At 40.5% G+C, this 26,059-nt stretch overlaps 3 protein-coding genes across 5 annotated transcripts; 1 reads left to right on the top strand and 2 right to left on the bottom strand.

Moving 5' to 3' along the window:
• Positions 1-451: 451 nt before the first annotated feature.
• lim2.5 (lens intrinsic membrane protein 2.5) lies at positions 452-7,267 on the top strand. Its single transcript, XM_040030444.1, has 4 exons — positions 452-1,033; positions 6,163-6,312; positions 6,443-6,577; positions 7,132-7,267. The coding sequence occupies exons 1-4, from the start codon at positions 643-645 to the stop codon at positions 7,191-7,193; spliced, it is 738 nt and encodes a 245-aa protein (XP_039886378.1). The 5' UTR covers positions 452-642; the 3' UTR covers positions 7,194-7,267.
• Positions 7,268-7,585: 318 nt separating this feature from the next.
• Positions 7,586-8,479, bottom strand: LOC120733043 (free fatty acid receptor 2-like). Its single transcript, XM_040031039.1, has one exon. The coding sequence runs from the start codon at positions 8,477-8,479 to the stop codon at positions 7,586-7,588; it is 894 nt and encodes a 297-aa protein (XP_039886973.1).
• A 4,680-nt stretch (positions 8,480-13,159) lies between these two features.
• On the bottom strand, positions 13,160-17,943 carry LOC120732676 (free fatty acid receptor 2-like). 3 transcript variants are annotated; one of them, XM_040030445.1, is made up of 2 exons: positions 17,710-17,943; positions 13,160-14,337 (listed from the first exon to the last, which is right to left on the bottom strand). In XM_040030445.1, coding segments are annotated over exons 1-2 (924 nt in total). In that variant the 5' UTR covers positions 17,712-17,943; the 3' UTR covers positions 13,160-13,415. The 3 variants fall into 3 exon arrangements, with proteins under 3 accessions (XP_039886379.1, XP_039886380.1, XP_039886381.1); XM_040030446.1 differs by lacking the exon at positions 17,710-17,943 and adding an exon at positions 14,772-14,874; XM_040030447.1 differs by lacking the exon at positions 17,710-17,943 and adding an exon at positions 14,654-14,692.
• Positions 17,944-26,059: the final 8,116 nt, after the last annotated feature.

A 26,059-nucleotide genomic window follows, 5' to 3' on the forward strand; every position in this document is an offset into this window, starting at 1 on the left:
CTGAAATTAAAGTAAAGGATGAGTATGATGATGGGTTTAGTCTGATCCATGGGTGCTGATTACTTATGCAACTATACCCTTACCCTAAAATGACCTTACATTTTATTTGTGTCAGCTGTCACTGCCTTTCACATCATTGGAAGTTATTTGCTGATTATATTGCCAGTCTATTTCCTTATTTGTTTTTTTGTGGCAGTTTATTTGCTGCAGTTGCAAGCACATAAAACACATTCAAAGAGTGAGCGAGAGAGTACGTGTTGCTATGAGCTGATTGCATTGCAGGTGGCATGATTTGTTTATCCAGGTCTGCAGCTCTCCTTTGCTTTGTTGTGAGAGATAACTGCGTCGATAAAACAAATTATATGAATAAATTTAGATCAATTAACTATTAGACCCACATAAAACTTCATGTTTTATAAAACATGATAAAAATATCTTTATTAATAATGCAATCGCTTTGTTTTGGATTGACTCACAAACTGACTATGTGTCACGGTAGGATTCAGGGAGTGCAATGGTATATATTCACTAATTCCTGGAAGTGAAGTGGTTTTAGAAGAATGCATTTAGCCTTTCTGATTTAATATAAATGAAGTCTGAATGAATGCAACGCCATAGTGACAGACATGTGGTAGCAACTAGATGTGGGCAGTTTTTGTTTTTACTCTTTCCATCTACTTCTTCAGGGTGTTACTGTCTCTTAAAACCATTCCCTACTTAATAAACATTATAGCACCAAGCTGTAAAGAAAATTACTATTTTCTTTCCTGCAGCTTTACTCTTGCACCACTGATTCCTATCTTCTTTTTTCTTTTGACAGTGCATAAAGCCTTAACCACAGTCATAGGATCACTCATGATGTACAGCTTCATGGGAGGGGGCCTTTTTTGTGCCATTGTGGGGAACATCCTGTTGGTGGTCTCCACAGCCACAGACTACTGGATGCAGTACCGTCTGTCTGGCAGCTTCGCCCATCAGGGCTTGTGGAGATACTGCATGTCTGGAAAGTGCTACATGCAAACTGACAGCATTGGTAAGTAGGGAATCGTCCTCCACCCAAATTCATTACATTTAAAACTTTGTAAGGAACAGTGATCCTCCCCGGAGACAGTTGTTTATCTGGTCAGAAGCCAACTTTTCTTACTTTTAAGGTGCATCAACAGGAATTTTTTGACTTTCATTAGACATTACGTTTATACTATTAGAATGAAAGTCCAAACGGGTCGCGGAGTATGGGAGTGCCTACTGGGGTCAGCGGGGGAGCTGGCCCCAGGGAGGGGTCACCTGCCCCTCCCTTCCTTCCCTCCCCATCTCCAGCTGCCTCCCTCTTCCCGCTCCACCACAACCACCCACACATGCAGGGCCTTGGAGTAGGGGTATGTCACCAGGGTGCAGAGGAGGCTACCTCCCCCCTCTGTCCCCTTCTGGCTGCCTCTGCCTCAATTTTATCCCACAACTTAGACATTCACATTACTCACACTCTCATTACACATACATATAGGATCTTGGGGGTGGGCACGATACATGGAGTCCAAATTACCATCAGGGTGTACACCTCACCCCTGGCGTTGTTGCCCACCTCTCAATTTTGAATACACGTAGACATTGAGGGCTAGCAGGAGGGGCTATGCGCTTACCTGCTGCTCTCTGGCAGGTAGCTCCATGCCCTCCTGGGTTTTAATTGCACCTTAGAACACACATGCATCAACACTACAATGAGTGGGTGGAGGGAGGTTTGGAGTCTTCTCTCACCCCCATTCTCTGCGGCCTGCTGGAGCGGGGGGGCTAGGAGGAGTTGGCCGTCCGACTGCGGTCTGGAGTGTGGGGCCTCCCTGCTGCTGCGGAGTCGGGGCGGTCTGCCTCTCCCCACCGCAGGGAAAAGGGTAACACCACCTGGGTCTGGGTGCAGTTCCCCCCTCCAGGGGCAAGGGTACCTAAACCCGGTTCGTAGAGTACGCTTGGGGAGTGTGATCGTGTGTACAGCGTCTCTTTATGTCTGTCTCCACATTGGTTGAGTGTGGAGTAAGTGCATATGAGAGCATGAGGGTGGGAATGGATGTTTGTGTCTGTGTGTGCCTGTATGTCTGTGTCTATATGTCAGGTTGGGTATCAGACGCCACCTCTCTGGGGACATCTCAGGCCCTCCAAGGTTTGGAGGCCTATCTCCACCCACCACCACTTCCCCTGCCAGTGGCGGACTCCCTCAGGTGTCGGTGCGTTGGTGGTTCTTTGTGTCTGGGGGTGGGCGTCCGGGTACACACCGGCTCACTCCTTGGCGCCGCTTATCGGGGCCTGGAGCCTGGGGCTTGCTCGGGCCACTTCGGAGGTGGGGTGCCCCCGGCCTCTCGGCCTGGGGCTCGGTCACTCAGGCACGGCTGGCTGCCGGCGGAGCTCATGGGCGCGTCACTGCAACTCCCCCTGGCTTCTGCTCCGCGGCTGCTGAGTGAGCCCTCATCTGGGACTCTCCTCAGCTCTTACTGGGACAGTGGCGCGGCTGCCCCTCTGTTGGTCTTCCTTGGTCTCTTGTGTTCTGGGGGCCTCTGGATGTCTGGAGTTTTGATCTCCTCCATACCTGCTTCATACCCTGGAGGACGGGGCTGTGGCTCCCCACACTCCCTAGCAGATCGTTACATGGAGAAACCTTTGGAATGCAAGGATGCTGATCCACACAGGTATGCACACAGGTGTACACATGGGTATTCACAGACGCGGACTACAGCTTTCTTGGCTGCTGCCTCAAAGCACATTGTGCGCTGTCTATCTTGCGTGCTGCACAATATCGTTTGTTATTTAGTATCTACTGATATCTACTGCTAGCTAGTTTATTGTGATGGTGCCGTTTTTTTTATTATGTTGCTCTTTGTTGTTTGCTTTCTCTTCTGTTTTTTTTCCCCATACAGGTGACCCAGGTGTTTTTTTTTTTTTTTCTTTCTTCCCCCCCTTCTCACCGTCTCTTCTCCCCTTTGGTTTTCTTTCTCTCCCTCTCTTTCTTTCATTCTTTCTCCCTGTCCTATCCCCCAGTCATGTCTGTCCCGTTTGTAGCAACTGAAAATAAGATAAATTCATAATTATAATAAAGGTCAATCAAATGGACCAATATGGCAAGGCCATGATGATCCACTTGGTAAAATAAATCCGCTTGGCATCTTTCTTGGCCTTAAGACAACAATTCTGATGGCTAAAGATCCAAACGGGACACAAAAAAAAAAAAAAAAAAAAAATAACAACACAGCAGTAGATGTTCACTGTCACCATCATTCTGTACTCAGATTAGCATCTGAGCTAATACTTTGGGCTGAGAGCAGGAACTCTGTGGTTATGTGTGGGTTTGCCCACACATAACCACAGAGAAAAAGGTGCTTTATATTCAAGGTAAAAAAAAAACCTGTCCATCCACAACTCAGCTAAACTAAAGTTCGTGGATGGTTTTGTTTCTTATTTAATATCTCAAAGAGCAGCTCTGCTAACTCAAACTGACTCATGTGTTATTTTTACTTTAAGCTGAAAACAGGAACTGAGCGGTCGTGTTTGCACGTCCTCAGCACACCACAGTGTCTTTTTAGAGTAAACGCATACAGATGATGTGTGAACAGCCATCAGACACATGGAGTGTGAAGTTTCCTCCGTCTAGTCTGCGCAAGTAAAGAATACAACAGAATTCAAATGTCTGCAACAGCAGAAGGCAAAGAGAGGACTCCACAGCTGTGTGGTACATCGATCATGCAGGTGCACTGAAACCTGCTCCTCACATACAAGATATTGAATATTCAGGCCCATCTTATCTTAATGGCCTTGTAGTACCATATCAGCACTTTGCTCTCAAAACATATAGCTGTAGGCTGCTGGGGGATTCCCATGATGCACTGGGAGTTTTTTGTTCAGTCACTATGTATTTATAGACCTCTCTGCGTTAGTTATTTTTAATCTGTGGCAGTCTTCACAGCATGTCTTTGTCCTGTCTTCCTCCTCTCGGCCTCAGATGGTTTCTCTGTATTAGTGTAGTCTTTATCTTACCATACAGAGCATGCTGAGGTGCCTGCTCTTGTGATTTGTTGCTACAACGAAATTGAATAGAATTTGTCTAACAGCAGGAAAGCAGCACAGCATGGCTGTGAAAGCAGGGTTACGTCTATGAGACAGCACCATAATATTTTGCCACTAAAATCAATAATTATTGTAACAAATAATTGGAATCAAGTATTGATGAAAATAATTGTGATAATTAATTTGGTCATAGTGATGAAGTCCAAATTACAAGGCTGCCGGTCCAGACGGTGTAGCTGAATGTGAAAAGGAAGCACGGCATCATCAACACCTGTCTGAGTCACACATCCCCACTCAGCCCTCGTGGAAGAAGTGTCGAAAAGGTGGAGCTGAAAAGCTGAGAGAGAGGAAAGCATGAACAGAAACTAAAAATAGATGCAGCTGCTGCATCGTGAACATTAGTACCACCAACAACTAACCAACCAGCCTCAGGGTGCTGGACTTGGGGTGAAACCCTCCATGCATGGTCAAGAGCTTCCTGGTCTTGATGTCAGTGGCTTCTATCTCCTTCTTTGGGCAGCTTATTACCCCAGCCAGGTACCTGATCACATCAGGGCAGGTGTTGATGGTCCAGGTCTTGTTCTTATCGTTCAGCTGACTCCTCAGGACTTGCCTGACCCTCTGCAGGTACTTGGTGGCTGCGGTTTTTCTAGCGACCTTTCCATGACTCCCACAAGACTTTTTTGAGCATGTTGTAAACGTTGTGTTTCTTTGGAGATCCCAAAGATAATTACTGGTGGATTTGGATCAATCTTGGTGTTAAGAATATTAGACAGACAGGTGAAGATGTCACACCAAAAACCCTGAAGCCTCGGACAAAGTGCATTTCCATAATGTGTCATACGTTTTTCACAGAGGGGAGTCTGGGTACATTTTGTGAAGTCTTTCCCTTGAGTAATGTAATCTGTGTACAATGTTATACTGAATTAGGCAGTGACGAGAATTAATAAAAAGCCAAAAATCTTCCGATAGGGAAATCCCACATTACTTTTGGATGAATGAGTTGAAGGTGTACTCATCTCCTGTAGTGCGTCATAGAATAATGAGATTCTCTGTTCGGACCCCGGCTATCACTAAGGCATCTATCCAAGGTGTCGGACGACATGCTTTCAAACTGCGGCAGACGTGTGCGGATATAATTCCGTAGGAAGGAAGAAAAGAAAAAAGAAAAAAAAAAAGAAAAAAAATACAAAAAAGAGAGAAAAAAAAAGAAGAAGAAGAAGAAAAAGAAAAAAAAAAAAAAAAAAAAAAAAAAAAGAATGAAAGTCCAAGACCAAGTTTATAGCCAACCTCTGTGGTATTTGCTCTAATGTTAGCATGCCAGTATGATCACAGTTACACTGCTGATGCTTAGCACATATAATGGTTTACCTTTTATTCTTAATAAACTTATTTGCATGCTAAAATTGGCCCATCGATGTTTATAATACAAAGGACTGCTGAGGCCCATTCTCATTGGTTATCTGGTGACAGTCTGATAACCAATGAGAGTGGGCAGTTTTGGACATGACAACTGCAGACAATGAAAAATCAGTTTTTCAAATATATAATAATTTAAAATGATCATTATGTCCACTACTTGAACTTTCCGCCTCATCCAACTAATCTATGTCACTCTGAGGACAAAAAGAATAACTTTGGATCCCTGTATTGGGGGCAATAACCCATGATGCCCCTTGGTTTCAGCATTACATCATACTAATGTTTGGCTACCCTAACAGCTGCTGCTGATGTCATAAATGAAATTGGAATAAATTGTATTAATTGCAATTACAACCATACACCGCACAAGGAATCAAAGAGTCAGTACACCAAAATAGATCTCAAATATTTTTAGTAAATATATTAAATTATTAATATATTCCAATGCAAGTTCAAGTTGATTAAAGTTGTCTTTTGTTTTTTTTAAATTTATATTATGCATTACAATAGAGAAAGTTACAAGTTTATGAGTTATATTTGGAGAGAATCTTATTCTGAACTCAAATTTATCTTCTTTTTTTTTTTAACATTTAAAATATATAATAAATACATCTGTAATTTCCTGGGTAGTGCTAGTATGTTGTAGTTCTTCTAGCATACATCTTCATAGTATTTTCTTGTTTTACTCCTCCTCAGCATACTGGAATGCCACTCGTGCTTTTATGATCCTGTCGGCCATGTCATGCTTTGCTGGCATCATCGCAGGAATCCTCTCCTTTGCCCACTTTTCTGCCTTTGAGCGGTTCAACCGATCATTTGCCGCTGGAATCATGTTCTTTGTTTCAAGTAAGTCATTGATGCAGAAAACAATTAACATTTTAACATTTATTAAAGTGATTATTTGGAAACTGATAGTATCATTATTTTTTATCATATTAGTATCATATTATGTCTAACTGTGTGTCCACTATACCAGCTCTCTTTGTTCTGCTTGCAATGGCCATTTACACTGGGGTGACTGTGAACTTCCTGGGCAAGCGCTTTGGTGACTGGCGCTTCTCTTGGTCCTACATACTAGGCTGGGTGGCCCTGCTAATGACCTTCTTTGCAGGTTTGTTTATCTAGATGAATCTTAGTATCAGTACAGTGATATTTAACAGTTTTTGGAAATGCAGAAAAACATTGAATAAACCAAAATTACAGCAGGTCTCATTTCTTAATTTCTTAATTATAATAACACAAATACATTTGAGTTTTATGAACACTTTCATTTTCTGAAAATGTTATCCATACTTATATATGTTAGAGCTGCTGGATTTCTGAGTTAGTACAGTCTTTACTTGTCAAACTATCCATCATAGCCTCGCCTCTGTCAGTGCGCCCCAGGGTGGCTGTGGCTACAATGTAGCTTGCTATCACCAGTGTATGAATGTGTGTGTGAATGGGTGGATGACTGGATGTGTAAAGCACTTTGGGGTCCTTAGGGACTAGTAAAGCACTATACAAATACAGGCCAAATACAGGCCATGTATATATTTTCTAAATCTTCTACTCCATACACGAAATATATGTCTTACTATCAGAAATCAAAGTCTGTTTGGCATGTTATATTATAGAAATTGTCTCTATGTCTCTTTAAAGATGACTTTTGTTGATGTTTTGCAGGTATATTCTACATGTGTGCCTACAGAATGCATGAGTGCAGAAGAGTGGCTGGCCCACGTTAATGGAAAGAGGAAAAAGTGTGTCAGGGCTGCGGAAGACATTAGTTTACATTTAAAGATTGGCACCGTGATGGAAAACAATAAAATTTGGAAAACTGCATATGTACCAAATGTGTATTTTTTTATTTTTTTATTTTTAAGAAAATGGTCAAGGATAACACAATCCCATTAAACAGCTTAGGATCATAAGCAATAGTAAGATATCCAAATTTAAGCTTGAATATTTTAAAAGATTTCAGATACAGGTCTGTATGTATGAATTGTTAAATATAAGGCTCAAATCCTGATATAATTTCTGTAATTTATAGTAAATTAATAGAATAAAATGAATATGTACATGTGATATTAAATATGATTTAATTTTTACATTTTCAATCTTAGCTAGAGTTGTTGGTCTACGCTTGCAGCCTTGAATCAGTGCACCTACACTTCCTAAAAATAATCTTTTCTCTGTAGAAGTAGAAGTTGGAGGAGGAAAAGTAGAAGATAATGGGATCAATGCAAGTGTTGAAACAGCTAAGCAGAAAGGTGTAGTACCTCCACTCTGGGCTTTGTCCCTGGATGTAACCCACTAAATGAGATAAATTGTATGGCAGAACACAAATGAGGAACACAGCAAGAGTCCCTGAGGCCATGCCAATGGCCTTCTGTTTCTGCATCTGGGATATCCTGGACAGGCTGTACAGAATCGAGATGCAGCGCAAGTAGCAGTAAACACAAATAAGAAGAGGTATGAGGCAGAGTACAAAGAAAAACTCCAGACGTACTGGGAGGAGGATGTCCAGCTGCTTTTTTGTGATGTGTTCATAGCACACACTGGAGTTATTGCTAGACAGAGATGGGTGATGCTGGATGATGAAAGCGATACTGCAGTGTGCTGTTGAAATCAGCCAAATAACAGCACTAATAGCAACTGCATACACGGGTTTGTGCAGTTTATGATAAGTGATAGGAAATGCTGCTCCTATGTAGCGAACCACGCTGACTGCCATCAGCAGCAAGGAGCTGGTGTAGATTGTGGAGAAAAAAGCAAAGGATGTGATGGAGCACATGAAATGAGATAAATTCCATTTCATACCAGATGCTGCCTCGTGCATCTTGAGAGGCAGAATGATCAAAAACAGCAGGTCAGAGACAGTCAGATTGAGTAGCAGGATGTCTGTTGGAAGTGGCTTGGAGTGGATCTTGACACTAAACGCATAGAGAGCCAAGAGATTGCAAGGGAAGCCAATCAGGAATGAAATGATGTAAATGAAGAGAATGATCTCACTGCTCACAGTGGACTCCATTATGGACCTAAACCAAAATAAACAACACAGATTAACTTCTTCTTCTATGCTTCTCATACATCTTATACATATACAGTATTATTAAATCTAATATATCAAACCAAACAGTAATGAATACAATAAATTTACAGATGTTAATTGGCAAGTAATGTAGGAATTTTCAAACTTCAGAAAGTGAATGTCTCTAGTTAAACAATAAAGGAAAATCAATGTCTTGCAGTTATGATCAATAGATAATACTAAAGCATCAGTGTTGCTTGCTAAACAATTAACATTTTACATTAGTATAGATACAGTTATTTAGGAAAATGTGTTTCATTACTTCAATCACTTAGAGGTGCTAAAACAAACGAGGCAGTCAGCTGTCATCAGTAGATGATTTTCAGTAGCAAATAGGATCTTGGTATATTTTTACTTACCAAGCGGTATAATATTTCTCCGATGTCAAAACTTCACAATTAACACTCCGTTCTGTTCTTTTCATCAAAGACCTCCAGTTTCTAATCCAGGTTTAAAGATGAGTTGATATAAAATGTTAGAAGCTTAAAACTCCATGCGACACACTGGGGCACACTATAATGACTAACAGCAGACACCAGTAGGTTAATATTAACTAAAATAAATAACCGCAGCTCATGTTGACTTTCATCTTAGATATGTTAACAAAGGACCTCCTGTCACCAAAATAAATTATTATCATAGTAATTTCCTTCGGGATTAATAAAGTATTCTGATTCTTATTGATTCTGATTTGGATTTCATAAGGCCAGAAGCCTGCATTTATTAGAATTCAAGATATTTTCCATTGCTCCATGAGAAATTTGTGATTTTAGGAGCACTGTGGAGATTACCTATACATGTAGCCTTCAGTATAAAAACAGTTTTCCTTGACTTAAGGAGAGTTTATACTCTCCTTAAGTCAAAGTCACTGGATGTCATGCCTAAGGACTTTACAGCACATAGACTGAAAGAGCTGAAGATTGACGGTCTGCTCTATATCCTGAGTTTATCCCATATACTCCTTGTTATATCAAAACACTAACACTGACCACCAGGGGTTAAAGTGGGGTTTGACAGACAAGAAAAAGATACATAACATAGTGGTTTAATGTGTGGAAAACAAGTAATTTAAAAACAAGTTACTGTAGTTTCTACTGCTAGCTCTACTAGATTTTTTGTTATGTACAGGCTGTAAATTTATCTTATCTGCACTGTGCCCACATCACAGTGATGAGCAGGACAACAGGATGTGTTAAGGATGCAAGGAGGACTGTGGGAAGTGATTTTTTCTTAGTTTTTTAGGAAATATCACCATGCACTTGATATTATGCATTAATCAGCACCTCAGATTTAATTTCTCATTTACCGAAAATACTGAATGCCTTACCAGATCCTTCTTGCCCAGTTTAACCCTTTGCTCAAAGCCAAAGTACATCTGCTGACTTTCTTTACCTTTCAGACTTGTATCTTTATTCTTGTTAGTCAAGAATAATATGTGACCTTAACCAAGCAATTAAAGGTCTCTTTTAAATTTAGAACATTAGAAATACATTTGTGTAAATTATTCAACAAAATATCCAGTTTTATAGTTTCAAAGATTAAACAATACAAAACAATCTGATGGTGGAATATATTTTTATTATAGAACATTTCACAGTCAATCAGGATAACAGTTCCAACTTCTAATACTAATGCGGTCCAAGCACGACCACATTAGCAAAGAGGCCACTGAGAATAAAGCTTTTTGAGTAACAATATGACACACACTCAATAACTTTTAATCAGAAATATTACTGACATACACACATTGCCTTCAGACAGCTGTCGGGTGTTATTTCTGAGTGTTATCCAGGTTGCACTGTTCATAGTTTAGCTGGGATCCTTATTTTACCAGAGACCGAATTTTTGTACTCATTTGTCGAGACAGAGTTGAATGAGCACTAAAGAATCGCTTGAAATAATATAGAGGTATCATGTTGTCACACAGCACGAAGGTCCTGAGTTCAATTCCACTGTCAGGCCAGGGTCTCTCTGTGTGGAGTCTCTGCGTGGTCTCCCCATTTTTCTGTGGGTTCTCTCTGGGTACTCTGGCTTCCTCCCGCAAACCAAAGACATGCAGTTAGTGGGGTTAGGTTAACTGGTGATTCTAAATTGCCCATAGGTGTGAATGTGAGTGTGAATGGTTGTCTGTCTATGTCTTTGTGTTAGCCCTGTTAGAGACTTGCGACCTGTCCACGGTCAGTGTTGGGGAGTAACGGAATACATGTACCACCGTTACGCATTTAAAATACAAAATATGAGTAACTGTATACCGTTACAGTTACAGTTTAAAAAGGTGGTATTTAGAATACAGTTACTTTGTTGAAATAAATGGATTACACGGCGGTACTTTCCTGTTTCATATTGTCGCAGGTGAGGACTGTTTCGGTTTTGTTTGACAGCTATGTTCTGTAGTTCCAGGCGGCAGCGTTGCAGTTGCCATGGTTACAGGGGGACGCTCTGCGTGTTTCCTGGGTGAGAGAGCGCCTTTTTGTTGTTGTTGTTGTGCTAAGCTAACAGACAGAATGCTACAGGCATAGCCCTAAAGAATGTAGCCTCATGGGCAGTGTAGTCCGTGCTGCAGGGAGAATGGACTGCCATACTCGTTATGTGTGGAAGAAAAAGGAGAGTCGAAAAGTACGAGTTGTCATCGAGCAAAAACGGGAGCTGGAAGCATGTAAATATAATAATAACCACTGCAGCCAAGAAGAGTGCCTGACGAGCCCAGTTGTAAGTAAGCTATTAAGACTCGACTGTACGTTGGAGCAACCTTTCAATGTTTCTCTCTGTCTCTCGCAAGCAGAGTTGACCCAGACAACAAAGTAAAGCCATTTTTCGGCTACAAGCCCGACAAGGAACCCGTATTAGTCAGAGGTCCCTTTACTACGGTTTGGAGCCGCGGACCTTCAGTAATAGTAATAAATCAGACAGCAATAGTACATTCACGTAGTTGTAAAATGCATGATAATATGTTAAGTAATCCAAAGTATTCAGAATACGTTACTCTCATTGAGTAACGTAACGGAATACGTTACAGAATACATTTTAGGGCATGTATTCTGTATTCTGTAATGGAATACATTTCAAAAGTAACCTTCCCAACACTGTCCACGGTGTACCCTACCTCTTGCCCTCTGACAGCTGGGGCCCTGAATTGGAAGAGAATGGATGAATGGGTGTCAAACGTATTGTGTCTACTTGGCTGACAGCTCTCAGAACATCTTGTTTCAAGAGACAGGTAGACTGGGAAAGGATAACTGGGGGATCTGAATAGACCAAATTTAATCAAACCTATTGAACATCTGCTTATTACTAATTTCACCTTTCAAGTATCTTCAATAAGAAGTAAATTATAGAAGAAGACTGTCGGTTTGACTTAATATGATGTTCTTCTGTCCTTTATTATTATTATTATTATCATTATCATCATCATCATCATTGTGTGTTTCAGCCAGACTCATATTTGCTTTAAATGACAAATTTATTTAAGACGGAGTGATTTATGTAAGTCTGGGATGGTACGTGTTAACGGCCGCTCATAGATCCTACCTGCCGGATCTTCTTTTCATTGATATTGCTGTTATGACTGATGAAGCCGAGCTGGTGAGTTTCTGTGTTAACTAAGTAACGTGTTAAAGCTATAAATATGACTATTACTAAACTGTACTGTCATTAATAGTGTTGCTTTGTTAATGTTGTATGGTTGTTTTATTTTGTGTCTTTCAGTTGATTACCTGGCTTCTGTAAAGGCACGGTTACTGTACTGGTGTTAGCTTATGCTTGTGCAATAAAACTTATAAAAGGCAGCAATCAGATGTCCGAGCCTGAGTACGACACAGTTTCATCAGTTAAAACACACCCTTACGGTGGGAGTTTACTAAATTAAGGGTAGTTAGCTTAGTAAAAACCGTACAATCATCATCATCATTATTATTATTATTATTATCATTATCATCATCATCATCATCATCATCATTATTATTATTATTATTATCATTATTGTTTTTTTGTTTGTTTTTGTGTCCATGTTCTTTGTTTTCAGCAAGTCATGGCTACACAAACCAAATTAATAATTAATCTAGTGAATTTCCATATGATGCAAAAATAAAGTTCTCAAAAAGTTCACAGCAACTGAATTGAGCATTACCTATAGAATGATAAATTATATTATGTGCACCTCTCTGCATACCAGACCAATTCTCTTTGAACTGCGTGCAGTGGCCATTTACAGTGCTGTGAAAGGCAAGTTTCCAGGCAAGCGTTTGAGGCTGATTGGCCCTGTTTATGACCTTCTGCGCAGGATTGTTAATGTAAATGAGTGTTTTCAAGATATGTAATATTAAGGTATTCTGCTAATAGTAAAACAAATCAATAGATAGCATTACAGAATAAGAAAAATGCCATCTTTGCTTTAAAAAAATAAAATCAAAAATACATTTCAGTTTTATAAACACTTCTATTTTCATTAACATTTTATTTTGAGTCATTGAAAATGCAGCAGTTATGAGGAAGTTCAGATAAACCCTGTGCAGCTATTTCAAAAAAAAAAAATTCTTATGTCTCGCTATCAGTAAACACATTTTCTAAACACATGCAAAGTGACTAGATCAGGTAATAATGCATCAGTTTATATCAAAATGACCTCACTTTTCCACTATGCGGCACCAGTGTTACGCAACAATGTTTTTTTGTCTTTTTAATCACCAAAAATAGTTTGTGTGAGTGGGGAGCAGAAAACTTGGATATATTTCAGATTAAGATAAAATGTGCCAGACATAAGAGTTAAATAGACTGTAACGAGATTACATACTGCATATTATTTTATCTCTGTAATGTGCACTCAAACAAATATAATCAAACTAAATATGAACAATTACTAATGAAAGGAAATGTTAGTCTAGCTAGAGCTGTTGACGTGTCCTTGGAACCGTGAAGGACTGAGCATACAATTCCTGAAAATGAACTTTTCACTTGACAAGCGGAAGATGGAGGAGGAAAAGTAGAAAATGATTGGATCAATACAGGTGTTGAAACAACTAAGCAGCAAGCTGTAGTACCTCCACTCTGGGCTTTGTCCCTGGATGTAACCCACTAAATGAGATAGATTGTATGGCAGAACACAAATAAGGAACACAGCAAGAGTCCCTGAGGCCATGCCAATGGCCTTCTGTTTCTGCATCTGGGATATCCTGGGCCGGCTGTACAGAATCAAGATGCAGCGCAAGTAGCAGTAAACACAAATAAGAAGAGGTATGAGGCAGAGTACAAAGAAAAACTCCAGACGTACTGGGAGGAGGATCTGCTTCTGCTCGTCTGTAAAATGCTCATAGCACCAAGTACTGGAATTATTGCTGGCCAAAGATGGGTGATGCTGGATGACGAAAACAATGCTGCAGTGTGCTGTCGAGATCAGCCAAATAACAGCACTGATAACAATTGCATACACGGGTTTGTGCAGCTTCTGATAGGTGATAGGAAATGCTGCTCCTATGTAGCGAACCACGCTGACTGCCATCAGCAGCAAGGAGCTGGTGTAGATTGTGGAGAAAAATGTGAAGGAGGTAATGGAGCACATGAAGTTGGGCAGATTCCATTTCATACCAGATGCTGCCTCGTGCATCTTGAGAGGCAGAATGATCAAAAACATCAGGTCAGAGACAGTCAGGTTGAGCAGCAGGATGTCTGTTGGAAGTGGTTTGGAGTGAATCTTAGTACTAAATGCATAGAGAGCCAAGAGATTACAGGGGAAGCCAATCAGGAATGAAATGATGTAAACTGAAAGAATCACTCCACTGTTCACGGTAGATTCCATTATGGACCTAAACCAAAAAAAGAAAAAGAAAAAAGAACAGATACCAATCACAGTTTAGAAAAAATATACCCCATAATAATAAAATATTTAGCTTTTTTCTGACAATTTAAACACAGAGTAAAAGATAGCTGCCTGTTCAAACGTTCACTGATCAATCACATTGAACAGTATTGAACAATATTGAACAGTTTTATTTCCAACCTGTCTATGTAAATAGTTAAATGCATAAATAAAGAAGTAAAATAAGCACCTTAAATATTGCTCAGTTGATACTTTTGATATTTGCATTTTACATTGTGGTGAATAAAATGTCTTTTATTCACTTTGATCACTGATCAGTGCCAAAGAAATGAGGCAGTCGACTTTCTGCATCAGCCGTAGAACTTCACCAATTGTAGAATCTTCTGTATTTGGTGTGATAAGGTAAATGTATTTACTCACCAAGCAGAAGAAAGTTTCCAGACTTAACAACAACTAAAATTCCATTCTGCAACTTTCATCAAAGACTTTCAGGTTGTAACTCTTGAGTTCAAAGATGAACTGATATAAAATGTTAGAAGCCGGAAACAGTCATGCTGAAGTCACATGTGACTTCAGCGTGACTAAAACCAGTGGTTAAGATTAACTACGATGCAAAACTGCAGCATGTTAAAAGTTTGTCTTAGATGGGTTAATAAAGGACCTCTTTTTTTATGTTTTACTCTCCTGTAATCATTTATGAACTTATAATTAGAATTAAAAATGATATAGTTACACCTACAACAAAACTCAGGGAAGAAATAATCATTTTATACATACATTTTTTTTCCCCAAGTAGACAATTAATTCATAGTGTTTTAAGATATTTGTGATTCCAGCAGCGCAGGGGAAAATAACATGTAGGCTTTAACCTCTATAGTTCTGTTATCTGTTGCTTAGGAACAGTTTGTCAATGATTTCCTTTTCCCGAAATTGACATCTTGCATTGCAACAGGAAATAACTATGTTAATCAAGTATCTTAAAAATATCACTGGTCCTTTTGCAATCTATGCTAATTTTTAAAAATGTATCGGTGCTCATGCTTAAGTAGAATAACTTCAGCAGTATATGTAACTGAAATGGGAACAACTGTGTGGAACCTACAATGTAAAGGGCTGGCCATAGTGCGGAAGGTAGAGCAGGCCATCTATTAATTGCAAAGTTGGTGCTTTTGTCCCCGGCATCTCTAGTCTGCATGACAAATATCCCTGGGCTAGACTCAAACTCCAAGTTGCTCTTTGTGGCATCCACTGGAGTATGAATGTGTGTGTGGATGGGGCAATGGGGCATGTTGTATAAAGCGCTTTAAGTTCTCAGGTAGAGTAAAAAAGTGATATAAAAGAACCAGTCCATTTACCACTCAAAACAAATGTCCTCATGTCAGTAGTTTAAAAAATGTTGCAATGCACACCCTGTAGGGGGTAAAAGTCCAGTGCATCAGCAATAGAAAAAAAAAAAAGATACAGTTAGTGTAATTCAGGAAATGTAGTTCTGTTTGTAAGAGTCTATTGACTTTCAGTCTGAATCATGCTCTTCATGCGTTTTATACTTGAAACAGTAATGGCCAGTTATGAAAATGACTGTACACTTATCGCTGGCTGTATTTCAACCTAAGAGAAGTATGTGGTGTTGCGGAAGGAAATCTTTTACTCTCAGCTGAATTGATTCTTCTCTGGTTCAATGGCTTTCTGAATCAGTGTAGGAGGTTACTGTTAGTGACACACCAATGCTGCAACCCTCCACCACAACTTCCTTTTCCAGTTTCACAGAAACATTAAGACGCTTGTATGTACATGTCAAAATTTATAACAAAACAGTAGATCCCAAAGTTAAGGAGCTTGCTTCATTTTCACTTGCTGTTTTGGTTGCCTATTGTTTCTTTTGGTTAAATGTACTACATTCATTTTTATGGCAGTTTTAGGTTTCTTTATGAGAATGAACACTGCCAAGTGACTGGACTGTATCAATAATAAGGAAAACCTGTAGTCAAATATTTCAAAATTGCAACAGAACTAGGGTTGGGCGATTGGACAAATATGTGGACTATCGTTTTTACAAGGGCGATTGATTTATTTATTTGTCCATGTGTAAATCTGCTCATAATGATGGAGCTAATAGAAGTAGTCAAAAGAAAAAATAATATTTGCGATGTTTTAACAGCACTGTCTTTCATCCGCGAGCAAATTCTCGCGGAAGTGGCACACCGCTTTGGTTACATCCTTAGATTTACCTCTTTCATCCGGTTTAAAGCCAAAGAAATCCCAAATTGGCGACTTTATATGTTTTGGCATTTAGTTCGTCCATGTGTGGAGTTGTTCTGTTTTGTAAACGCGCAAATCAGTCTTTGCATGATTACATTGCTCCGCCCTTTAAAATTCTGCGTATGTGCCAATATATTGCCCATCGTCGATTATTGGGCTTACGATTGTTTTTACATCATACATACATAAATTTTTACATATCGCCCAACCCTAAGTAGAACTAATTAATTGTGTACCAAACAAATCTCAAACATTTCAAATACTAACATCATTTGTTGCCATCAGCAAACACATTTTCTACACAACAGTTTTCTGTAAAACAAAAACTCATGTTTCTAGAGTAGAAACATAAAGCATTAAGAGATATTTCAGAGATATTAGATGGTGATCTACATAGCATCTGCTAAATATCTTACATATCTTATAACAATACCCAAATATTATTAAATAATATATTGAGATCCAACTCTTATCTTATCTACACCACATCCACTTTACAGTGATAGAGGTGGAAAACAGGATATGCTGAAGATGTAAGCGGATCGTGTGGGATGCGACTATTTTTTTTATTATTATTGAGCAAATATCTCCATGCCCTCAGCTGGAAGCAATGAGAGCTTATATTTTTTTAAAAATAATTTAGCCCTGCTAACAGCCACTTCTGGTTATAGCTTCCTTCACATTTGAGAGTTTTATCTTTATTCTTGTTAGATAATAAATTCAAAATTCAAATTCAAATTTTATTTGTCACGTACACAGTCATACATAGTACGATATGTAGTGAAATGCTTGGATATGTAGTGAAATGCTTGGTAATACCTGCTATAGCAATTAAAGAACTTTTTTGAATTCAGAGCATTAGAAACAAATTTGTGCAAATGTATTTAACAAAAACATACACTTCCATAGCTCCAGAGATTAAACAACAATACAAACAACCTGATGCTGGAATATATTTTTGTAACAGAACATTTCACATTCAATCAGGAAAACAGTTCCCATGAGCAAGAATCACATCAGCAAAGAAGAAATTGAGCATAAACCTTTTTGAATAACAATATGACATACACACAAAAATGTAATCAGAAGTGTTACTTACATACACACATAACCGTTGCCTTTAACTTCCTGTTCTGTGTTACTTCGCAGTGGGTTCTCGGCATCATGCTGGCTTTCCGTCACTCTTTTTCCTCTCTCTTTCTTTCTCCCCTGTCAGTCTGTGCATGTGTTTTGTGGGTATAGTGTTTACCTTTCCTCAGTGGTTGCTCAGCTGATCTGAATCACCTGCAGCTAGTTGAACAATCAGGCCGGCTACTTAATGTTGGAGCAGACACTCAGTCATTGCCAGATCTTTGCGTCAGGTGGGTACATAACTCTTTCTGTGTCTCTGTGCAGACCTTTCCATGTTTGCCTGAGGCCTGTGAGCTTTATACTTCAGAGTGTGTGTGTGCCTTGGAAACCCATAATACCTTCGCTGCCACTTAGGGACCTTAAAATGCCTCACTGATTACATTATTTTTTTCCTCAAACAAACCTGTAAATAAACCTTTTGAATTCTTTCCAGTGCTCAGCATGTGGGCTTCTGTCGGTCTCCATGACTCCAAGTTGTGAAATAGATAGTTTGGCTGGTATCCTTATTTTACCAGTGACCACATTTCTTTCATTTATTGAGACAGAGATGAATATGCACAGTAGAATTCTTTGAAATAATGCAGTCCATATAAGTAGATATATAGGTGTCAGTCAAGCAGCCACAGCTCAGAATATTTCCCTTCAGAAGGCAGGAGGATAGAGTTACTGTGGGACCTAAAAAGGCCAAATTAAAATATACCTGTTGAACTGCCAGTCTTGTGTGGTTGCAATCAAGCCCCCCTTTGAGTTTTTGGGTTGGTTCTCTGGTTGCTATCCAGCAGTGACTATCCTGATGGTTCTGGTTACGACAGTGCTGCACCTGTTATCTTTAATCCCCTTGCTGATTGCCGCTGCAATAGACTCTAGGATCTGGTCCTTAGCTCGGTCCCATACAGCAAGTGTTCAAGATGTGCTCGAGGGTCCCTGTCCCTGAACAAAGGCGACAGGCTGGCTACTCAACCTTGTACCATGAGAACATCTGGGAAGCAAGTCAAACTTCCTGGGTGAGGAATTTATTCCTCTGGGGGTTACATGAGCAGATATCTTGCCAGCTGACATTTTGCTTCATTGCCTGCTCCCACTTTATCAGAATAAGTGCACCTCCTCAAGAACTAGTTAACATCTTTCCTTCTTGTTGACCAGGACTGAAGGAATGCTCCCAATCCCAGCACTGCCTCTTCTTTCTTCCATCTCCTCTCAGTCTTGCTTGGACAGCAAGACTGGGAGGAAATGGGACTATAGTCATGGGCACCTCATATACGAGCGAGGGCCAGATAATTCATGAGAGAATCTGCTGCTAAACCCATGGCTTGAACTGCCCAGGGAGACCAGACCTGTCTATCACCTTCATCCACCCCTTGAGTTTGATGCTGGTTGCCATGATAAAATCTGTCCTTTAAACTGCATCTGAAGACCTTACTAAAGCTCTTTGTTTTGTTTTGTTTTGTTGTTTTTCTAAAACAGATGTAATCTGTTTTCCTAGCTTGAAGTGGAATCGGTCTGTGACCCTCTGTTTCTTCAGGGCCAATAACTGGCGGGTTTGAAGTGCCCAGGACATGAGCCTTTCTAACTATGGAGGAGCCACTTGGTCCCTGGCACGGCTCTGATGGATGGTTGCCTTATTCCCAACTCGCTGAAAATGCAGAAGATAACAGATGAAAAAAATCATAACTGAAACTTGTACTGGAGAAATAACTCTTGGAAACAGGAGTACAGAAGGGTGAGGTAACCAGTGTTGGGGAGTGACAGAATACATGTAACGGTGTTACGTATTTAAAATACAAAACATGAGTAACTATATTCCGTTACAGTTACTATTTAAAAAAGGTGGTATTCAGAATATGGTTACTTTCTTGCAATAAATGGATTACACAGCGGTGTTTTCCTGTTTCATATGTTAGGCTATGCCCTCTCTATCTTTGGTAATTTCACGCATTGCTGGAAACCCAAACGAAACATGCAATAAGAGGCTCTAATGCCTGTGTCTCAATCATGTGGCTCATGTCACCTCTATTTGTGGCCTAATGATGTGAAGAAATAAGACTCGACTGTACACTGTGTTCGTGTTTTTCTCCGAAAGAATTAGTTCCGTTGGAGCAGCCTTTCAACGCTTCTCTATCTCTTGCTAGCAAAGTTGACCCAGACACAAGTGCACAAGCACAAGCACACAAGACGAGAGACCACCAAAATAAAACGGGAAGCAGACAGACACAAAGACACAAACTGTCCCCCAGCCTTCCCTGAGTGCTGCCAGGGTCTCTCACTTGCTCACTCTGTGTTCATGTCATGGGTGGCACTCATTCCGAGTCCGTGCCCGGCACCCCTGAGAATTGCCACCCACCTGTGTCTGATGAGCTATTGATACTGTTACAAACTAGGAGAAGCGCTCAACACCTTCTTTGCTTGGTTTGGGTCCAAGGGTCTGTGGTCAACCCTGCGCGCATCAACTGCCAGGGATCCTCACCAGGCTGTTCAACCTCTGCCTGACTAATGCCACCGTTCCCAACTGTCTGAAGGTCTCCACCATCATTCCCATCCTCAAAAAGACTGATATAGACAGCCTCAATGACTACATACCCATAGGCCTCACGTCTGTAATCCTGAAGTGTTTTAAACAGATGGTATCACAGCACATCAGAGACTGCTTACATCCCTCTCTCGACCCCTACCATTTTGCTTACAGAGCAAACCTGTCCACAGAGGATACTGTCACCCTTCACAAAGTGTTGAACCAAATGGAGAACAGGAAGAGTTATGTGAGGATGTTCTTCATGGACTACAGCTCAGCATTCAACACCATAATCCCAGACACCAAACTATACCACCTCCACATCCCCTTGCAACCTGCTCATATTACATCATAAGCGCTGACAAGGTGGAAAAGAAGTCAAAATCTGAAGCCAAGACTGTTGAGTGTTTTGAGGGGTTTTTTGCGAAGTTGTCTCCCTCGAGTTTCTTAACAGTTGCAACAGCTCCCTCTGTTTGTTATGACACAACATTGATGTGTCAAATTAATACTAAGGGAACTTTTCTGCCCTGCACTCAAACAACAAAATACAAGATTTACAGGTGATAGTTTGTTTAAGCCAGCTATGTAGCACTTACATTTCTGTTAATGATGAACTATTTTTTGGTTCTTCTAATCACACATCCAGGTTGAAAATACATGTACTTTGTCTGTGCCTGGTAGCAGTGTAAGGTGAGGGATTTCCTACACATAGATGTGACTGAGCTGAACCTTTGAAAGAGACGTTACTACTTTCAAGAAGTTAAAAGAAAAGCTGCTGAAAAAAAGTTATCTTCTGCCAAAAAAATGATTTGCAGTATTTGCCAAGATATTATTGTTTGTATTGAGAAGGATGTAAAAGACTTGTTGGTCTATAATGTATTACATTGTATTTTAGAGTATGTACAATAACGCAGTAATAAAGATACTCGCAAAACAGGCAATTTCTTTAATATATATAACCCCTTCATAAATCTTGTAGACTGCAGACTATTTAACAATATGAGCAAAGATATTAGACATAATAGACACATAGATGCACTGGGAACCAGACTGTCACTTTGATCCATACTGTAACACTCACCTGGAATTCATCGAAAATTCATCAACCAGCTATCAGCCAACCATTCATTAACCAGCATGCGTTTATTCACCAAAAATATTTATTAATCAAATAGATATAACATTTTTTTTTTCACTGCCTCCCCCCAAAAAATGTTCACTTTAATTCAGTGGAAGGTGAAGCTTCAGTGACAGTTTTAAGATTTTCATCAAAAAACAAAGAAATATAGAACTCTACTAATACTTAAAACCCACAAATGCCATTCACTAAAAACGTAGCTTATCATATTGCTCAAATAAAATCTAAACCTGATAACTCGAGTAGGTTGCAGTGCCATTGCCTCAAATTTGATGTGTGTACAAAAAAGGGTGGTTTTTGGTCAATCAGGGCATCCCTTTTTATAGATAAGATTTTAATAAGAATAATAAGAGTTTAGATGAGTTTAGAGTTAAAGAAGTTTAAGAAGGCTGCAGGGGTTGTTTTACATTTTAATTTTGCAAATCAAAACAGAAGAGCAAGAATATGGTAAAGTATTCAGTGTGTTAAAAATAAACTGTTATGGGATGCCTTTTGTTCCATCAAATGTATTTAATTAGTTAGAATCAGAATCAGAATCAGAATCAGAAAGGGGTTTATTGCCAAATGTTGAGCAGGTTTACAACATTAGGAAATTGCTGCGGTGCTTCAGTGCAAACATAGTGTCATAAATAGCACTTAAATAGACATGAAAAAATAAAAGTAAGAATAAGAATTAAAAGTGCTACGTAGAAAGATATGTGCATGAGATATACATGAGATATATACATGAGAATAAGAATTAAGAGTGCTACGTAGATAGATATATACATGAGTGCAGGTGGTGATCAGTGCCAAACATGGAATGATGCAGTGACACAGCGTAGGGTCATGTGTTAGTGGCGGGGACAGTCATATGGTTATTGTTCATGTGTCCAACAGCAGAGGGGAAGAAACTGTTCTTATGGCGAGAGGTTCTGGTGCGAATGGACCGGAGCCTCCTGCCTGAGGGTAGCAGGTCAAACAGACTGTGTCCAGGGTGAGAAGGGTCAGCTGAGATCCGAGCTGCACGCTGCCAGTGTCCTGGAGGTGTACAGGTCCTGCAAAGATGGGAGTCTGCAGCCAATCACCTTCTCAGCAGAGCGCACAACATGCTGCAGTCTCTGTTTGTCCCTGATAGTGGCTCCAGCGTACCACACAGTGATGTAGGAGGTGAGGATGGACTCGATGATTGCAGTGTAGAACTGCATCATCGTCCGTGTTGGCAGGTTGAATTTCTTCAGCTGCCTCAGGAAGTACATCCTCTGCTGGGCTTTCTTGATGACGGAGGTGATGGTGGGCTCCCACTTCAGGTCCTGGGTGATGGTGGTACCCAGGAAGCGGAATGAGTCCACAGAGGTGATGGGGGTGTCAGTCAGGATGATGGGGGGGAGTGGGGCTGTGTGCTTCCTGAAGTCCACAATAATCTCCACTGTCTTCTGGGCATTCAGCACCAGGTTGTTGTGGCTGCACCAGGACACCAGACGTTCAACCTCCCTCCTGTAGGCAGACTCATCCCCGTCCGAGATGAGTCCAATAACGGTGGTGTCATCTGCAAACTTGATTAGCTTGACAGACTGGTGGGTGGAGGTGCAGCAGTTGGTGTACAGGGAGAAGAGCAGAGGAGAAAGAACACAGCCCTGAGGGGAGCCGGTGCTGATGGTCCGGGAGTCCGAGACATTCTTTCCCAGCCTCACATGCTGCTTCCTGTCCGTCAGGAAGTCAGTGATCCACCGGCAGATGGGATCAGGCACATTCATCTGGGAAAGCTTGCCTCGGAGATGGTCTAGGAAGGATGGTGTTGAAGGCAGAGCTGAAGTCCACAAACAGGATCCTGGCGTAGGTTCCTGGGGAGTCCAGATGCTGAAGGATGAAGTGTAGGGCCATGTTGATGGCGTCGTCTACAGACCTGTTGGCTCTGTATGCAAACTGCAGGGGGTCCAGGAGGGGGGCCGTGAGGGTCTTGAGATGGGAGAGAACTAGGCGCTCAAATGACTTCATGACCACAGATGTCAGAGCCACGGGTCTGTAGTCATTTAGTCCAGTGATCCTAGGTTTCTTGGGGACAGGGATTATGGTAGAGGACTTGAAGCAGGCAGGCACATGACATGCCTGCAGTGAGGAGTTGAAAATGCCAGAAAACACTGGGGCCAGCTCGTTTGCACAGTGTCTGAGGGTGGCAGGAGACACGCCGTCTGATAGACGGTCTGATAGATAGACAGTCTGAAGATAAAACAGGAGAAAACCAACACTAACTGCCAATTAAATCTGTCAGATAATTATTAAATCCATTGTAAATTGCAACTGTGTTTCAGTGATGGTTTGGTGTCTTGGACTTTAACACAGTGTACAGTGTAACTTTGACTACAAGCAGGCACATGGCATGATTAAATCCATACCTGATTATCAAGTTCAAAAGTTATTCCAGCAGACACAGTGGGAAGAAGTCCTTTACTAGCATACCAAAGACAGCATGATGAAAAGTTTGCATTTTAGTCATAATTTACCTACTGATGGCTACTATAGGATGAGTAAAGAGGTTTGTCAAATGTGACTTGTGTGTGACATTTTATATCAGTTCACCTTTGAACTCACAAGTTACAATATGAAAGTCTTTGATGAAAGATACAGACAGAATTTTTTTTTTTTGGTTGTTAAGTACACACATTTACCTTGCAAAACTAAATATAGCAGATCCTATTTACTATTGAAATTCTGTAGCTGGTTCTGAGAGCTGCCTGCCTCATTTGTTTGGGACTGATCAGCAGTCAAAGCCATAAAAGAACATTTTCCTAAGAACTTTATTCACACCAGTATAAAATGGAAATCGTAACACCAAATGAAGTATATTGACTAAAGCAGGGGTCGGCAACCTTTCTGATGACGAGTGCCATCTAAAATTTCCTCAGAAGTCAATGTGCCATATGACTGCATTAGCAATAAATTTAATAACACTCTATAATAACACACTATATAGAACAACTTTACAGAATTATATTTGTTCGCATATGTTGGCAGCTTAGTTATCAGCTATTTTGAAACAAAACAAAAAAGGACACTTTTTATCCATAACAAGAACTCCATAACAGCAATTGAACTGTACAACAGAAAATGCAAATGCTATTTATGGTCTCCTCTGGCATTAACTCTGCCAGTTAATGCAAGACAAATCCAGCTGCTGATTGAAGCTTTCTGGTTTGATCAGAAAAGAAAACATTGGTCCATACACCTGAAAGTCCCAAAAACCCATTGTGAATTCTGTCTCGAGTCTACGGATGTATTTCCGTGGTGCTGATGTTGCGCTGAGTGGAAAGCTCCTGAAGCAGTTGAAGTGTTGGAAATTTCAACATCACTTGAAAAAACTGCAAGCTGGCAATGTCCCTCTCACTGGTAGGCTAAAGTTATTTTTATCCAATTACAAGTTGAATCTGGTAGTTGGGGTTGTTAGCTAAAATACCATCATTAAGAAGCGGCACAACTAATGTGTCTATGCGAGCTAATTTGCGATGTGCACCGCTGGCCCGGCCATTTATTTTTAAATGCGCCTTCTCAGATTAATTGATTGCGTGTCGTGCCCAGGGCTGGACTGGAACAAAAAATGGGCCCGGGCATTTTGACTAGAGACCGGCCCACCAGGTATTATTGCTTTCTGGCGCAAAGTGGACGATAAACAAACAAGAGAGAAAAAGCTTATTAGCTGATCATTGATCAGTTTCATGATTGAAGTAGCAACAGGAGAGGGAGGAGGAGAGAATGAGAGAAGAAGATGCAGCTGACAGCGTAAAGACGCAGAATAACTCCAGCTTTGTGTTTTTTTCATTCTACTGTAGAAACTCCATCATGCTAGCTAGTACGCAGTACAAGTTATTGTAACTGATGGTAAAAAGTCAGGACAACGAGAATAAACTACACCTAAACTTGGTTTATATCTGACCCAGTGTCACGGTCCTGGGTCGGTGACCCAGTGTTTTGAGTTTCTTGTGTCTCTGAGTTTTTGTACTTTTATCTTAGTTCTCTTTGTTGCCCCCGTTTATTGTATAGTCTAGTGTGTTAGTTTGGCTTTCTTTTATTCTGTTTAGTTTTCTCAGTATTTGTTGTTGTTCTCTGTTTCTTAGTTGCACTGTCTCCCCTAGTCAAGTTCGCGTCTCTTTGTTAGACTTCCTGTTTTACTTTGAAGGTCTGTGTCTTATGTGAATGTGTTCTGCTTTGCTTCCTTGTCTCGTCAGTTCTGATTTCTCCCAGCTGTGCCCTCCTTCTGTGTCTCATTCCCCTCGTTACTTCCCAGTGTATTTAAACCCTGTTTCTCTGAGTCAGTGTTGTGTTGTCCTTCATGCTGTGTGATCCTTTGTGTGCCTCTCGGTGAAACGTTTGGTTATATTCTGCCAGTCTACGTTAGTTCTTCATTAATTGTATCTTTTTCCTGCATCTACAATAAACTGCCCTTTTGAGTTCATTCCAGTGTTGCGAGTCCTGCATTTTGAGTCCTCACCTCCTGCCTGCACACAGCGATTCATGACACCCAGATAGACTGCAGGTCATAACTTCTTACCTGAAGTTCAGTTCACCTGATACTCGGACCGGCGGCCGCCTTGGGTCTCTCCTCCTCCTACCTCCGCTTTCCCTCATCCACCTGCAGGCCTCTGTGGCAGCTCCGGCATAGCTACCACCAAACAACTGAGTTATTTACACATCGGC

Source organism: Simochromis diagramma, unplaced genomic scaffold, assembly GCF_900408965.1.
Source record: "Simochromis diagramma unplaced genomic scaffold, fSimDia1.1 OVJJ01000361.1, whole genome shotgun sequence".
In the NCBI taxonomy this organism is placed as follows: domain Eukaryota; kingdom Metazoa; phylum Chordata; class Actinopteri; order Cichliformes; family Cichlidae; genus Simochromis; species Simochromis diagramma.

Coding starts and splice junctions, on each gene's coding strand:
- lim2.5 (XM_040030444.1), top strand. CDS start 643: ATGTGGGCAGTTTTTGTTTTTACTCTTTCCATCTACTTCTTCAGGGTG. Junction 1,034..6,162: donor CATGCAAACTGACAGCATTG/GTAAGTAGGGAA, acceptor ACTCCTCCTCAG/CATACTGGAATGCCACTCGT. Junction 6,578..7,131: donor GCTAATGACCTTCTTTGCAG/GTTTGTTTATCT, acceptor GATGTTTTGCAG/GTATATTCTACATGTGTGCC.
- LOC120733043 (XM_040031039.1), bottom strand. CDS start 8,479: ATGGAGTCCACTGTGAGCAGTGAGATCATTCTCTTCATTTACATCATT.